At 44.7% G+C, this 17,665-nt stretch overlaps 1 protein-coding gene across 2 annotated transcripts in view; it reads left to right on the top strand.

Moving 5' to 3' along the window:
* The window catches only part of LOC124002645 (receptor-type tyrosine-protein phosphatase gamma-like), a 341,627-nt gene that overhangs the window by 238,951 nt on the left and 85,011 nt on the right, over positions 1-17,665 (top strand). For both annotated transcript variants that reach the window (XM_046310229.1, XM_046310230.1), the window contains exon 5: positions 10,445-10,540. In XM_046310229.1, the coding sequence (XP_046166185.1) occupies positions 10,445-10,540 (96 nt within the window). The remainder of the gene's footprint in view (positions 1-10,444; positions 10,541-17,665) is intronic.

Raw genomic sequence — 17,665 nt, forward strand, 5'->3', positions numbered from 1 at the left:
ACCTTGACCGTGACCCTGCTCCAATGGTTAGCATGTTCAAACCATCTCTGACCATCTCCTGGGTTCTGGCTGCTACTCTAACTTTGGGAGATTAGTGATGATGGACCCCTGTGAGGAGTAGTGGGGTCTCCCTTCCTGCATTCTGGGGAAAAGCATGGTTGTTTTGAGTTGAGATGGAGCATGGAGTCTTTGCTGTGCACCTACTACCCTGTTTTTAAACTAGATGAATGGAGAGATGGTGTTACAGACCCCCTAAGGCCATGAAACAAGGCATATTTCCTCCCCTGTTCTTTTTCTCTAGAATTATACTTCTCTTCTACCCAGGTGGTTTTTCCTTGCTGCTGATTTTGGTGTGTAGGTCGGTGCTCCCAGAGTGTTCCCTGCACTGTGTGCGGTGTGTGTGTCATTGTGTCCCAGTCAAGACATTTCTCTCTCTCTCTCGCTTTCTCTCTCAGGCATTTTGTTATTGGAATGATCTCTGTGTAGTGGGTGCTTTTCTGCTGACCATGGGAAAGATAGGGGGAGATAGAAAAACATTGAGAGAGTGAGAAAGAGAGAGAGAAGAGATACAGCACAGTGAGGTCTGAATATATCAAGACCCTTCTTTGCTTTCTATCTGGGTGCAGATTATATTCTGTCATGGTTTCCCCTTTTCTACCAGTTACAAAAGTTCTGCAGGGCAGGAATGAAGATTTAGAGAATATATATTTGTTTATCATTGTATTTCCTTCTGCATCGTCATGCTCTATGACTGCCTTTTCTCCCCATCAACTGCTATGCCGTTCCTTGTGTGTTGATATCCCACTGGGCACACACTAGTTGAATCAATGTTGTTTTCACGTCATTCAAACGTCACGTGAAGTTGACGTTAAATTGACATCTGTGCCCAGTGGGATGTGTGAGCAGACCTCTGTAATAGCTCACCGTGACCTTTGTGTTAATGGAGCCTGGGATCACAGCTCTCTCTCTCTCTCTCACACACACACACACACACACACACACACACACACACACACACACACACACACACACACACGCACACGCACACGCACACGCACACGCACACACACACACACACACACACACACACACACACACACACACACACACACACACACACACACACACACACACACACACACACACACACACACACACACACACAGGAGAGCAGGAGACAGGCCTGACACAAACCTGCTTGCTCTCTGTAAGCCTGTGCATATTTGTCCAGGCTTTTCTGTGAACTAGGAGAGGAAAATACCTTTCATTTAAACACGTTTGCATTCACTCAGGAATGTCAACAACCAGTCCCCTGGTTCCTTTCTTTGTGTTTGATTATGTGTGTGTAAGCGATCCACGAAATCGAGAGAGAGAGTGTGTCTGTGTGCATGTCTGTATGTCTGTGTGTGTGTATATGTTCCATATTTCTAGACTTAATTGCAGCCTGGTATTGAATAATGATGACACAGGGGTGACATCAGTCATTAAAGGGAAAAGAGGATGGCATGGCCGGGACCATAGGGTGTGAGGTCTGTCCTTCAGTGGCATGATATACTGGTGACACACTGTCCTGGATCACACTCGGTGTACTCTGTGTCCAGGACTTCTCCCTCTCACCCCTCTCTATACTGCTGCTAAACCAATGGTCACCAGCCCTAGTCATGGTGTATAATAGGGTGTGCAGGCTTTTATTCTAGCCCAGCACTAAGAACAGGAGATTCAGTTTAACAAGCTCTTGCAACTCTCCAGGATCTCTCATAGCCATGTCAATCACACTATGACTCACAGCACGTAGTGCTCCAGTCAAACATGCAGCACAGTAAACTGAGACCACACACTAATGAAATAGGATCATTCAGGGTTTCAATTGCCCTCTGTGTCTTCCATTGAGTCTTTGTCTAATGTCCATCCTGGTTGCTGAGGTGCTCTAGTATTCTGTGTGCAGTGCGTGAAGGTTGTGTCTTCTTGTCTAAGATGAGTATGGAGAATGTGTCGCCACCCGCCACTTCTCTTCTGGGCTGAATGCAAAGTGACCAGTGATCCACAGCCCTCAATATGCGGAAGTTCAAATATGTAAGACCCTGCCATGCCACCTGCTCTCCCTTATTTAGGAATTGATGTCTCCGCTAACTCAGCGAGCACTCTGTGTGTGTGTGTGTGTGTGTGTGTGTGTGTGTGTGTGTGTGTGTGTGTGTGTGTGTGTGTGTGTGTGTGTGTGTGTGTGTGTGTGTGTGTGTGTGTGTGTGTGTGTGTGTGTGTGTGTGTGTGTGTGTGTGTGTGTGTGTGTGTGTGTGTGTGTGTGTGTGTGTGTGTGTGTGTGTGTGTGTGTGTGTGTGTGCATGCGTGCATGTGTGTACACAAGTACTGTAGAGCTGCAATGCTGCTATTATTGCCATCAATTAACTGACAGAAGAAGCTGATGGTATTAGGGTCCAGTTTGCTCCGTTCTAAATTCAAAAACACATATTGTACTATGGGCTCTACAGTGGGGTCCAGAATTATTGGATCCCTTGATAAAGATGAGCAGGTTTTTGGCTAAAATATCCTGATACTTGGTAACGTTCATGATGCCATTGACCTTAATAACAAGGGCCCCAGGACCAGTGGAAGGAAAATAGCCCCCATCACGTCAAAGATCCACCACCATATTTTACAGTAGGGATGAGTTATTCTACGTATGCACTGGGGTATTGAAAACAGGGGATCCAATCATTTTGACCCCTATCTTTTAGTGATTTTATTATTACTTCTTAACCTCTAGCGACACCCAATCCCGTATCCGGGAGCGTAATCATAGCCTCAAGTGCATTACCATAACGCAACGTTTCCTATTCATGAAAATCGCAAATGAAATGAAATAAATATATTCAAACACAAGCTTAGCCTTTTGTTAACAACACTGTCATCTCAGATTTTCAAAATATGCGTTACAGCCAATGCTAGACAAGCATTTGTGTAAGTTTAGCATGGCATAATGCTATGCTAGGCTGTGCGGGCAACATTTTCACAAAAATAAAAAAGCAACCAAATTTAATAATTTACCTTTGAAGATCTTCAGATGCATTCACTAAGGAGACGCCCAGTTAGATAGAAAATGTTCCTTTTTTCCAAAAATAATATTTTTGTAGGCGAAAAACGTCACGTTTGTTCATCCTGCTTGGCTGAGAAATCGACAGAAAAATACTTAAACTATAATGCATTAGCATAACGCAACTTTTTCTATTCATGAAAATCGCAAATGAAATAAATATATTGAAACACAAGCTTAGCCTTTTGTTATCCTCTTGAAGCTATTCCATTATTGGATAAAAAAACGTGCCCGTTTTAAGCGTAATATTTTGTCACGAAAAGATGCTCGACTATGCATATAATGGCCAGCGTTGGAAAGAAAACACTCTGACGTTTTCAAAACTGCTAAGATATTATCTGTGAGTGCCCCAGAACTGATCTTACAGGCGAAACCTGTTACGGTGAATGAGTGAAGAGGTGTGGAGTCAGGCGCAGAGAGCAAAAGATGTGGGGAAAAAAACATGCTTTTAATGTCCCGGAAACATAACATGAACAAAAGTGGAAACACAAATGAACAGAAATATAAACGGACAGCGTGAAACCCAAATGCAAACAAAAATACACTCAAACAACAAAACAGACGAACAAGCCCGCACGAAACAGAAGCAGGCTGAACAGACTATATATAACCCTACCCTAACAACCAAACAAAAAAACAGGTGCTACCAATTAGACAGAACTAAAGGAACACAGGACAACGGATCGGCGATAGCTAGTAGACCGGCGACGACGACCGCCGAGCGCCACCCGAACAAGAAGGGGAGTCACCTTCGGTAATTTTCGTGACAGTACCTCCCCCCCTGACGCGCAGCTCCCGCAGCGCGCCGATGCTGGCCTCGGGGACGACCCGGGGGCCGAGGCGCTGGGCGATCCGGACGGATGTGATGGAATTCACTCAACATAGATGGGTCTAGAATATCCCTCACCGGAACCCAGCACCTCTCCTCCGGACCGTACCCCTCCCAGTCAACGAGGTACTGCAAGCCCCTCACCCGGCGTCTCGAGTCCAGAATAGCTCGTATCTTGTACGCCGGGGACCCCTCGATGTCCAGAGGGGGCGGAGGAACCTCCGGAACCTCATCTTCCTGCATGGGACCAGCTACCACCGGCCTGAGAAGAGACACATGAAACGAGGGGTTAATACGATAATACGAAGGAAGTAATAATCGATAACAAACCTCGTTCATTCTCCTCAGGACTTTAAATGGCCCTTTACACTGCGGACCCAGCTTCCGGCAGCGCAAGCGGAGGGGCAGGTTTCGGGTCAAGGGCCGATGGAAACCCCTACACACCTGCCTGAACACTCATCAGACCACCCCTGTAGAGTTCCCTGTTTCCACGAAATCGTAGGATTATGAATAGCTAGCCAGGGAATCCCCAGTACAACTGGAAACGAAGGTGAATCGATAAGGAACAAACTAATTCGCTCCTTGTGATTCCCCTGCGTAATCATCTCCAACGAAATTGTGGCTTTCTTCACCAGCCCTGACCCTAATAGTCGACTATCTAAAGAGTGCACGGTAAAAGGGGGGTCTACTTTTACTAACGGAATCCTCAACCTCTGAGCAAGTCCGCGATCTATAAAGTTTCCAGCTGCGCCTGAATCTACCAGTGCCTTATGCTGGAGAGAAGGATAATAATTAAGGAAACAAATTAATAGGAACATGTGACCAACAGCAAACTCTGGGAGAGTGTGGTGCTTACTCACCTGGGGTGACCGATGAGTGTTCTGCCTGCCCTCTCGATTCCCAGATGAATTCCTCCAGCACCGACCAGACGTGTGCCCTCTCCGGCCACAACTGGTACAGGAGGAGCTTCCTCCTCCGATCTCCCTTGACGCGGTCCCTCCTAGCTCCAACGGGATAGGAGCTGGAGGGTCAGGAGGTAGAAATGACAGGACCCTTTCAGAACGTCCACGAGCAGCTAGCAGATGGTCCAACCGGATCGACAGGTCTATCAGTCCATCCAGGCTAAGTGTAGTATCCCGACAGGCCAGCTCCCTACGGACGTCCTCTCTCAGGCTACACCTGTAATGGTCTATCAAGGCCCTGTCGTTCCACCCTGCTCCCGCGGCCAAGGTCCGGAACTCCAGCGCGAAGTCCTGCACGCTCCTCGTCCCCTGTCTAAGATGGAACAATCTCTCACCCGCCGCTCGACCTTCTGGAGGGTGATCGAACACAGCCCTGAAACGGCGGGTGAAATCCGGGTAGTTGTCCCTCGCTGAGTCGGGCCCGTTCCAGACCGCATTAGCCCACTCCAGGGAGTTGTGATGAGGACCCTTACTCTCTCCTCTTCTGAGGGAGACGGCCGAACGGTGGCCAGGTAGAGGTCTAATTGAAGCAGGAATCCCTGGCACCCCGTCGCTGCTCCATCGTACTTCCTCGGAGGTGTCATGAGCAGAGCGCTGGAACCGGATCCAGATGGGGGAGATGGTAGAGTTGCTGGTGGGAGGGTCGGTGGGGTAGTAGGGAGACCATTCCTCTCCCAACGATCCATCCTCTCCATCATCTGATCCATCGCTGATCCTAGGCGATGGAGGATGGACGTGTGATGATGGACTCTCTCCTCCATAGTGGGAAGAGGAGTGGTCGCTGCTCCTGCTGACTCCATATTGTGCGGGCTTCTGTTACGGTAAATGAGTGAAGAGATGTGGAGTCAGGCGCAGAGAGCAAAAGATGTGGGAAAAAAAACACGCTTTAATGTCCCGGAAACATAACATGAACAAAAGTGGAAACACAAATGAACAGAAAAATAAACGGACAGCGTGAAACCCAAATGCAAACAAAAATACACTCAAACAACAAAACAGACGAACAAGCCCGCACGAAACAGAAGCGGGCTGAACAGACTATATATAACCCTACCCTAACAACCAAACAAGAAACAGGTGCTACCAATTAGACAGAACTAAAGGAACACAGAACAACGGATCGGCGATAGCTAATAGACCGGCGACGACGACCGCCGAGCGCCACCCGATCAAGAAGGGGAGTCACCTTCGGTAATATTCGTGACAAAACCAAGATGAAACTTCAAACAGGAAATTATCAGGATTTTTGACGCTCTGTTCTACTAACTTATGCGCTCTGCCGTTCATCCAAGATGTCTGCAGCATTGTGACGTATTTGTAGGCATATCATTGGAAGATTGGCCATAAGAGACTACATTTGCCAGGGGGCTGTCCGGTGTCCTTTGTCTAAGTCGGTGCGTAATTCCCAGTGGCAATCCTTGTACCATGCGATACAGAAGGAGACTCATACTTCCAGGAACGATACATCATTGAAGAGATATGTGAAAACACCTTGAGGATTGGTTCTAAACAACGTTTGCCATGTTTCAGTCGATATTATGGAGTTAATTTGGAAAAAAGTTTGGCGTTTGGATAACTGAATTTTCGGGGTTTTTTGGTAGCCAAACGTGACGCACCAAGCGGACCGATTTCTCCTGCACAAAAAATCTTTCAGGAAGAACTGAACATTTGCTATCTAACTGAGAGTCTCCTCATTGAAAACATCTGAAGTTCTTCAAAGGTAAATGATTTATTGAATGTTTTTGCTGGTTTTTGTGAAAATGTTGCCAGCTAAAGCTAAATGCTAATGCTAAATGCTAACGCTAAATGCTAAATGCTAGTTTGCTATGGTAGAGAAGCATATTTTTGAAAATCTGAGATGACAGTGTTGTTAACAAAAGGCTAAGCATGAGAGCTAGTATATTAATTTCATTTCATTTGCGATTTTCATGAATAGTTAACTTTGCGTTATGGTATTGAGCTTGAGGCTATGATTACGCTACCGGATCCGGCATGGCTCGACGCAAGAAGTTAACAACACTGTCATCTCAGATTTTCAAAATATGCTTTTCAACCAAAGCTACACAAGCATTTGTGTAAGAGTATTGATAGCCTAGCATAGCATTAAGCCTAGCATTCAGCAGGCAACATTTTCACAAAAACAAGAAAAGCATTCAAATAAAATAATTTACCTTTGAAGAACTTCGGATGTTTTCAATGAGGAGACTCTCAGTTAGATAGCAAATGTTCATTTTTTCCAAAAATATAATTTGTGTAGGAGAAATCGCTCCGTTTTGTTCATCACTTTTGGCTAAGAAAAAAAAAGAATTCATTCACGACAACGGCAAACTTTTTTCCAAATTAACTCCATAATATCGACAGAAACATGGCAAACGTTGTTTAGAATCATCCTCAAGGTGTTTTTCACATATCTATTCGATGATAAATCATTCGTGGCAGTTGGGTTTCTCCTCCGCAGCAAACGGAAAAGTACTACAGCTGGAGATTACGCAATAATTGCAACGGAGGACACCAAGCGACCACCTGGTAAATGTAGTTTCTTATGGTCAACTTTCCAATGATATGCCTACAAATACGTCACAATGCTGCAGACACCTTGGGGAAAACGTGGAAAACGTAAGCTGACTACTAGCTCCTCCACAGCCATATAAGGAGTCATTGCCATGAGGCGGTTTCAAAAAATGTGGCACTTCCTGATTGGATTTTTATCTGGGTTTTTTCTGTAACATCAGTTCTGTGGCACTCACAGACAATATCTTTGCAGTTTTGGAAACTTCAGAGTGTTTTCTATCCAAAGCTGTCAATTATATGCATAGTCGAGCATCTTCTCGTGACAAACATATTTTGTTTAAAACGGGAACGTTTTTAAAAATTAAACTAGCGCCCCCTATATTCAACTGGTTAATTAAAATCTCTTTCTCTGAGCAATTATATTAGTTTAAAATAATATAATCTTTCCCCCCAAAAAAATTGCAATTATTTATTTGATACTTATTTGCTCATCTTCATCAAGCCATCCAATCATTTTGGACTCCATAGTATATTAGGAGGCCACAGAACTGTTTACGCCTCAAATAGATCAAAGGAGGCTATGCACCCTGCTTTATGTCAGGATTACAGAAGCGTGGAAAATGCAACTGGAATAATATTGACGATGTTGATATTGTGAGAAAATGGATTTTGGCAGGCGCAGAATGTGTTCCCCTACAGCATTTATCTCCACAGCTTTCATGTAAACACACACACTCCAGAAGAAGGGAGCTTCACCTTCACACGATAGACCGTAGGGAATGAGAGAGGGGCCTGACTTGTGTGTGTGTGTGTGTGTGTGTGTGTGTGTGTGTGTGTGTGTGTGTGTGTGTGTGTGTGTGTGTGTGTGTGTGTGTGTGTGTGTGTGTGTGTGTGTGTGTGTGTGTGTGTGTGTGTGTGTGTGTGTGTGTGTGTGTGTGTGTGTGTGTGTGTGTGTGTGTGCATGCGTGCGTGTGTGTGCAGGTGTGTGTGTCTTGCTACATTGAGGCATTGCATTCAACTTGTCATCTTAAACAATAAGGAGGAAATATATTGAATTCTTGCCAGGCTGAAATGTACACACATAAACCCTGTAATCCTACAGTGAAGGACCTCACTTCACACACGTCCCACAACCCGCACTTGATTTAGTGATGATACTGATTATTTGACGCACAGTTGATGATGATGGAGTGTGTGTCGCTGTGGTTCTCTATCATATTAGAGAGAGATGATCCCATCTGAAATACACACACACACAGATTCTGGTGATGATGAAGTAGCTGTGTGGTTGTGTATCGTGTTTGAGGAAGCTGCTTCTTCCCTTAACATATTTGGAAATGCTGAAGGCTCTCTCTTCCCTGATTAAAGACCCCGATCTCTGAGTAGGACACACGCTACATCCTTAATCCCACCCACCGGATGTGTGTGTGTGTGTGTGTCTGTGTGTGTGTGTGTGTGTGTGTGTGTGTGTGTGTGTGTGTGTGTGTGTGTGTGTGTGTGTGTGTGTGTGTGTGTGTGTGTGTGTGTGTGTGTGTGTGTGTGTGTGTGTGTGTGTGTCCGTGTGTAACACATGGATGCAAAATGTACTCCTCAGTCATAAATGTCCATGTTTGCGCCGCCTCATTAGCTACCTTTGGCGCAATCGGTAGATCCCGGGTTTGAGACAGGTATGTGCCGCATCCGGAGGAAGTGGTCCTTGCTAAGCAAGCGGTGTGACGTCCTTTACACGTACGTGTGTGCATGTGTGAGTGAGCTTTGCCTGCTGCATATCACCATGACAACCGGCCTGATGGAGAGGACCATGTTGGTTGTGCTATATGTGTATGTGTGTTTATGAAAGAGAGAGAGATAGAAAGGGGGGATCTAACAAGCTATCTGTACATCCTTCCAGTCTTGAGTGGGCTATTTATACAGATTATGTTAACAGCAGGCTAACTAAGCTACAGTTCTAGGCCTCTATCTGTCTGGATCAGTGTGTCTGTGTCTGAGAGCAGAGTGGATGACTTACAGCCCATATTGACACTGCTCAGCCCTGGAAGGTCCATGTACGGTCCAGGGTGTCTTTATGCAGCTCTATGGGAATAAATAAGCTGTAATTGATCTATAACCAATGTATTACCTTTGACCTAATTACATATTATTTTGTAGTGCTAGTAGTTTATTTCATTTGTACATGTAGGTCGTACTTGGCAGCTAAAAGCTGAACTGCAGTACACAGCACATACAAGTAAACAAAAAAATAATAGAACATTGATTGAAATGTAAAACAAACAAGCATCAAGTCTCTAGCTTCAGAGGGTGCCTGCATTTGGGGAAGTCATCTACCGGTATTCTGCTGGCAGCCGGCTTGGATGGCAGCTGAGTTGGATGGTAGGGACAGTGTTGGTAATGATGGTGGTGATGGAGTTAGCTCCCTGGAGTTGTTCTCAGACAAGACATTGTTCTCGTCATTCCTCAGCTCTCTCGTAACTACTGGACGACTCCTCCACCATCGATGTGTAGCACCCACTTGGGTGATGCTTCTTCTGCTGCCGATTTGGCCGCTAAAAGCTCACCACACATCAGTCCAACGTATGAAGTAACCCTCAACCAGTGCAGGGCTGTGTATTATTCAAGGATTCAGAGAAACCCCACAGATGAGAGAGGAGTCAGAGAGCAGAACACACTCCCATTTATATGTTCTGTGGCTCTGCTGACATAGCCATTAAGGACACAATTTGGAGATCCAAGCTATTCCTTGAGAGAAGTGGAAGTTTTACAGATGGATCCCTAACTCTTTAATTCTCTCTCCCTGTCTTCCTCTCATTCTCTCTCCGTCTTTCTCTCGTTCTCTCTCCCTGTCTTTCTCTCGTTCTCTCTCCCTGTCTTCCTCTCATGCTCTCTCCCTGTCTTTCTCTCGTTCTCTCTCCCTGTCTTTCTCTCGTTCTCTCTCCCTGTCTTTCTCTCGTTCTCTCTCCCTGTCTTTCTCTCGTTCTCTCTCCCTGTCTTTCTCTCGTTCTCTCTCCGTCTTTCTCTCATTCTCTCTCCCTGTCTTTCTCTCGTTCTCCTGAATAGATGCAGATCTACATGTATAACTCGGATGACTTTGACAGCCTCAGTGCTGCAATACGTCAGAAGAGGATCATTGCAGTGATGTCGGTCTTCTTTCAGGTGAGAACATTTGTCATGTATTTTTGGCTTCTCACTCATAGGATTTTGATATGACCTTATAGCAATCTATATGGCCCATGGAACAACACATTGACTCACTCTAAATCAATGCACATATCAGAAGTGAAACACAACATTACTGTTTTACCATCACTGCTGCGGAAGAAACACATTAATAAGCTTGGAAAATAAATGTGTTTCTTGTGTTGTCCCTGAGCACTGTCTTTATCTGTGCGACTGACTTGGCTCTGTATTGTCTTAAATGGAGATATAAGTGTTGTTTGGCCTGAGTGTGTGGGTCTGTTGGGCTAGCAGTGGGCGGGGTCATTGTTAACTCCATGACTCTGAATTGGCAGGATTAAAAGTTCATTTGATGCCATCGATTGCGTAAGTGGGCTTTTACTTGGTCCATTAACTTTCCTTTAATACTCCCTTACACACACCGAGAGACATGCACACTCACCAACACATGAGACCGAGAGACATGCACACTCACCAACACATGAGACCGAGAGACATGCACACTCACCAACACATGAGACCGAGAGACATGCACACTCACCAACACATGAGACCGAGAGACATGCACACTCACCAACACATGAGACCGAGAGACATACACACTCACCAACACATGAGACCGAGAGACATGCACACTCACCAACACATGAGACCGAGAGACATACACACTCACCAACACATGAGACCGAGAGACATACACACTCACCAACACACGAGACCGAGAGACATACACACTCACCAACACATGAGACCGAGAGACATACACACTCACCAACACATGAGACCGAGAGACATACACACTCACCAACACATGAGACCGAGAGACATACACACTCACCAACACATGAGACCGAGAGACATACACACTCACCAACACATGAGACCGAGAGACATACACACTCACCAACACATGAGACCGAGAGACATGCACACTCACCAACACACGAGACCGAGAGACATACACACTCACCAACACATGAGACCGAGAGACATACACACTCACCAACACATGAGACCGAGAGACATACACACTCACCAACACATGAGACCGAGAGACATACACACTCACCAACACATGCACACCAACGCTTGCATAATCCTCCAGTCCTCTTAGGTCCAGATTGGGCATTCTTTACTTGCGTCCACTGAATTACAATGACTGTCTGCCTGCTCTCCTTCTCTCCCTTGCTCTCTCTCTCCATCTCTCTCTCAACCTCTCCCTTTGTCTCTCTCTCACTCTCTCTCCCCCTGTCTCTCCTACCAAGCACTGCAACACCCCCCCCCCCTCTATCTTTGATCTCCTCAAACTCAAACACTTGCTCCTCTCTCAAACAGTAACCTGCACCTGCGTGGGTGGGCGTGTGTAAACGGCATGTGTTAACATGTGGAATACAGAGCACAGGGAAATGGAAAGCCTTAATGGCACACACACAGCTTCAGAACACTTTCCCTAGACCCCTGAAGATAGCAGTCATAACGTTGTCTTTTATAGAGGAGTGTGTGTACCCCTGAACGAGATCACACAGTAATAAACACGTGTAACCACCAAACTGATTGTCAGAGAGCCAGTATCTGGCAGGCCTGGAGAGTGGATGTATCCCTCGGGGGTGGTTATCGTGAAGAGGTATCCTGTTAAAAAGTGAGGCATTCCTCTATGGTGATGACCGTAAAGCTCCTCTCCTCTGTCTGCCAAGTTCCACATCCCCATCAGGCCGCTTAAAAAACAACAACTAGCTAATAGCAACCTGATTACAGACAATAAATCAGTTCACAAAACAACTACAGCAATTTACCAATCAAGTGACCCCTTCAAGGAGTGTCATATTCATGTGTGTGTACTGTATATATGCTGAGTGTACAAAACATTATGAACTTTCAATGACATAGACTGACCAGGTGTATCCAGGTGAATGTTATGATCCCTAATTGATGTCACTCATTAAATCCACTTCAGGCAATGTAGATGAAGGGGAGGAGACAGGTTACAGAAGTATTTTTAAGTCTTGAGATAATTGAAACATGGATTGTGTATGTATGTCATACAGAGGGTGAATGGGCAAGACAAAGATTGAATGTGCCTTTGAACAGAGTTTGGTAGTAGTTGCCAGGTGCACTGGTTAAGAACTGCAAGTCTGCTGGTTTTTTCACGCTCAACAGTTTCCTGTGTGTATCGGGAATGGTTCACCACCCAAAGGACATCCAGCCAACTTGGCACAATTGTGGAATGCTTTGGAGTCAACATGGGCCAACATCCCTGTGGAACGCTTTCGACACCTAGTAAAGTCCATGCCCCGACGAATTGAGGCTGTTCTGAGGTTAAAAGGGGATGCAACTCAATTTTAGGAAGTGTTCCACTCAGTGTACATCTGTGTGTGTGGGTGTGTGTGTGTGTCTCAGTCAGCGTGTGTGTGTGTCTCAGTCAGCGTGTGTGTATGTGTCTCAGTCAGCGTGTGTGTGTGTGTGTGTGTGTGTGTGTGTGTGTGTGTGTGTGTGTGTGTGTGTGTGTGTGTGTGTGTGTGTGTGTGTGTGTGTGTGTGTGTGTGTGTGTGTGTGTGTGTGTGTGTGTGTGTGTGTGTGTGTGTGTGTGTGTGTGTGTGTGTGTGTGTGTGTGTGTGTCTCAGTCAGCGTGTGTGTGTTTGGTATTTGGTGTTTTATTAGGATCACCCCATTAGCTGGTGCAGCAGATCTTCTTCCTGGGGTCCACACAAAACATGAAACATGTCATAATACAGAACATTAATAGACAAGGACAGCTCAAAGACAGAAATACATCAATTTAAAAAAGGCTGCCGTAGCCTACACATCAATACATACACACAAACTATCTTGGTCAAATAGGAAGGAGGAGTTGATCCGTGAGGTGTTGTGTGTGTGTGTGTGTGGTGATTAGATTGCTCTGCTCTCACTGTGGCATGTATTCATTTAATGATGTATGTTGCCATACAGGACAAATTGGCTCTATCGGCCCGTGTGAGCTCAGGGCTGCGGCTTACATTGCTTTTGCGGCCCACTCTCGTGCTGTGCCCAGCGCCCTGATTGAAATAGATTTTAGTAGTAACATCTATCATTACAGTTTTATTGGCTTATTTACAGTCCACATGCTCAGTGATTCACCATACGGTCATTCAGATAAACACACGTGTGAGTAGAGCAGACCAGACCCAGCATCGCTCACAGAGGCTTACTACTCACTGGAGCATGCGTTACTATGGTAACAGGAAGTTTACTTCTGATCAACTCAGCCAAGGTGTACAGCACATTAAGGAGAGGCAGTGTCTTACATGTGATGCAGCCATAGAAATAATGTGTTGATGAAGGAGTTTTTTGTCTTCTATTTAGGTGACTCTCCATTCCTCACTAAATCAATTACCTCCAAATGAAGTTAATTACACTATATGCCAACAGTGCTAAACCCTACAGTGCTGCTTCTAATTCAGCAGAGTACTTGCTACTGGAGGAGAAATTAGTTCCAGCTTTTAACAGAGAATCAGAATTAATTCAATGTAATTTGCTGTAGTTGCATTTAGCATTTCTTAGTTTAAGTGGTAAATTGAGGAGGAGGTGAGGCCTGTTACTGTAGTGTACAGGTAGATTATGTTTTGGCACTCGAGCCAGGGTTGTTGTTGATGAAGCGGGATGGCATAGCCACTTAGTCCCTGCTTCCTCTCTGTGACACCAGTCGCCCTAGTTTCAGAGGGACTTTTCTCAGCTTAAAAAATGGATTGCCTCCTACGTCACTGTCCTCAGAAACAAGATGGAGCTCTTTATACAGTGCCTTGCGAAAGTATTCGGCCCCCTTGAACTTTGCGACCTTTTGCCACATTTCAGGCTTCAAACATAAAGATATAAAACTGTATTTTTTTGTGAAGAATCAACAACAAGTGGGACACAATCATGAAGTGGAACGACATTTATTGGATATTTCAAACTTTTTTAGCAAATCAAAAACTGAAAAATTGGGCGTGCAAAATTATTCAGCCCCTTTACTTTCAGTGCAGCAAACTCTCTCCAGAAGTTCAGTGAGGATCTCTGAATGATCCAATGTTGACCTAAATGACTAATGATAATAAATACAATCCACCTGTGTGTAATCAAGTCTCCGTATAAATGCACCTGCACTGTGATAGTCTCAGAGGTCCGTTAAAAGCGCAGAGAGAACATCATGAAGAACAAGGAACACACCAGGCAGGTCCGAGATACTGTTGTGAAGAAGTTTAAAGCCGGATTTGGATACAAAAAGATTTCCCAAGCTTTAATTCATTCATTCATATATCCTTATGTACATGTTCCTTATCCCCTTACACTGTGTATAAGACAGTAGTTTTGGAATTGTTAGTTAGATTACTTGTTGGTTATCACTGCATTGTCGGAACTAGAAGCACAAGCACTTCGCTACACTCGCATTAACATCTGCTAACCATGTGTATGTGACAAATAAAATTTGATTTGATTTAAACAACCCAAGGAGCACTGTGCAAGCGATAATATTGAAATGGAAGGAGTATCAGACCACTGCAAATCTACCAAGACCTGGCCGTCCCTCTAAACTTTCAGCTCATACAAGGAGAATACTGATCAGAGATGCAGCCAAGAGGCCCATGATCACTCTGGATGAACTGCAGAGATCTACAGCTGAGGTGGGAGACTCTGTCCATAGGACAATCAGTCATATATTGCACAAATCTGGCCTTTATGGAAGAGTGGCAAGAAGAAAGACATTTCTTAAAGATATTCATAAAAAGTGTTGTTTAAAGTTTGCCACAAGCCACCTGGGAGACACACCAAACATGTGGAAGAAGGTGCTCTGGTCAGATGTAACCAAAATTGAACACAGCTCATCACCCTGAACACACCATCTCCACTGTCAAACATGGTGGTGGCAGCATCATGGTTTGGGCCTGCTGTTCTTCAGCAGGGACAGGGAAGATGGTTAAAATTGATGGGAAGATGGATGGAGCCAAATACAGGACCATTCTGGAAGAAAACCTGATGGAGTCTGCAAAAGACCTGAGACTGGGACGGAGATTTGTCTTCCAACAAGACAATGATCTAAAACATAAAGCAAAATCTACAATGGAATGGTTCAAAAATAAACATATCCAGGTGTTAGAATGGCCAAGTCAAAGTCCAGACCTGAATCCAATCGAGAATCTGTGGAAAGAACTGAAAACTGCTGTTCACAAATGCTCTCCATCCAACCTCACTGAGCTCGAGCTGTTTTGCAAGGAGGAATGGGAAAAAATGTCAGTCTCTCGATGTGCAAAACTGATAGAGACATACCCCAAGAGACTTACAGCTGTAATCTCAGCAAAAGGTGGCGCTACAAAGTATTAACTTAAGGGGACTGAATAATTTTGCATGCCCAATTTTTCAGTTTTTGATTTGTTAAAAAAGTTTGAAATATCCAATAAATGTCATTCCACTTCGTGATTGTGTCCCACTTGTTGTTGATTCTTCACAAAAAAATACAGTTTTATATCTGTGGGGCGGCAGCGTAGCCTAGTGGTTAGAGCGTTGGACTAGTAACCGGAAGGTTGTGAGTTCAAACCCCCGAGCTGACAAGGTACGAATCTGTCGTTCTGCCCCTGAACAGGCAGTTAACCCACTGTTCCCAGGCCGTCATTGAAAAGAAAAATGTGTTCTTAACTGACTTGCCTGGTTAAATAAAGGTTAAAAAAAAAATCTTTATGTTTGAAGCCTAAAAGTTTGCAAAGTTCAAGGGGGCCGAATACTTTCGCAAGGCACTGTATTTATATCGCCGCAAATTAAGTTTCTGTTTCTTCATTAGGTGTGACTTAATAATAATAATAATATATGCCATTTAGCAGACGCTTTTATCCAAAGCGACTTACAGTCATGTGTGCATACATTCTACGTATGGGTGGTCCCGGGGATTGAACCCACTACCCTGGCGTTACAAGCGCCATGCTCTACCAACTGAGCTACAGAAGGACTTCTCCCTCTTAATTGATCATAGGTGCTAATTTTACATGTATAGATATGATAAAGGTCCAAAAGCAATAAGCACACTTGCGAGAAAGTGACACAGCTATTCTTTAGCTCTCACGTCATTGGGAAGGCAAACGCAGATGTTTCAACTGCTCTCTGACACTGCAGAGATATCCTCGTTTGTCGAACAATCCCCTCTCTCCGATTGGCCTGCACTGCAATTAAAGCCTCATGGTGCAATGAGCCAAGAGTCTCTTGAAGGTACAGTAGCTTCATTTACAGTTGCCCTTTATTCTTCACTTCACTGTTTTAGGTGACTGTAAGGAGATACAGAGAGATTCAACAGGCCTTTTGGACTGATAATAGTAAAGAGAAGTGTCGTGGAAAATTGCAAGGTTATGTTATAATGCTTGTAAGATTGTTATAATGCTTGTATTACATTACATGCTTGTATTGTGTGTGTGTTCCACTGTGGATGGGCCTCTATGAGATAGCACTGACAGGGGAGATTTACGATGTCTTTGGGTAATAAAGCCTAAAGAGCATTCCAGATAACATGAGCTAATGGTTCTGTTCTATGCCGTACCAGGGAGAGACGGTTCCCTTTTGGAGTGAGGGGGCCAGACACTGGTCTTTACAATGAGAGCTGTTGACACAGCAGTAACTGTCTGCCATGTTTTATAGATATCTTTCATACAAATCCTAACCTTTGTGAACTGTTCCTAAGATCTGTGAATCGTCATATAGGGAGTGTATCTTGGCTATAAAAGATCTTTGTACTTTTCTGTTGGGACTTTTCAATGGTTCATTAGAGATAGCGCATCATTGAAAGTCAAAAAGGGCTATTGCAAAGCTCTTATTAAAAAAGATGTAGTTTAAGTATCTCTGACTGGTGTGTGAAGTTTCTAACTCTCCTCATTTGGTAAAGCCGAAAAATGCCATGACAGAAGTCAGGGAGAAAGGATCAGGGCTGTTGGATGGATGATAAAGAGATGAGATGTCACATGGCATAGGCCTGATCTTTCTGCCGTGTCATTGTAGTGTGGTGTGGTGACTCAGGCTGCCTGTGTTGGGAGAATAGAGGGACTGTGCTGTGGTACTGACAATGCAGAGACAAACACAGTGTGTGACCCCATGGAGGAGGTTCACATGGGA

This window comes from Oncorhynchus gorbuscha, linkage group LG18 (genome assembly GCF_021184085.1).
Source record: "Oncorhynchus gorbuscha isolate QuinsamMale2020 ecotype Even-year linkage group LG18, OgorEven_v1.0, whole genome shotgun sequence".
NCBI classification, from domain to species: Eukaryota; Metazoa; Chordata; class Actinopteri; order Salmoniformes; family Salmonidae; genus Oncorhynchus; species Oncorhynchus gorbuscha.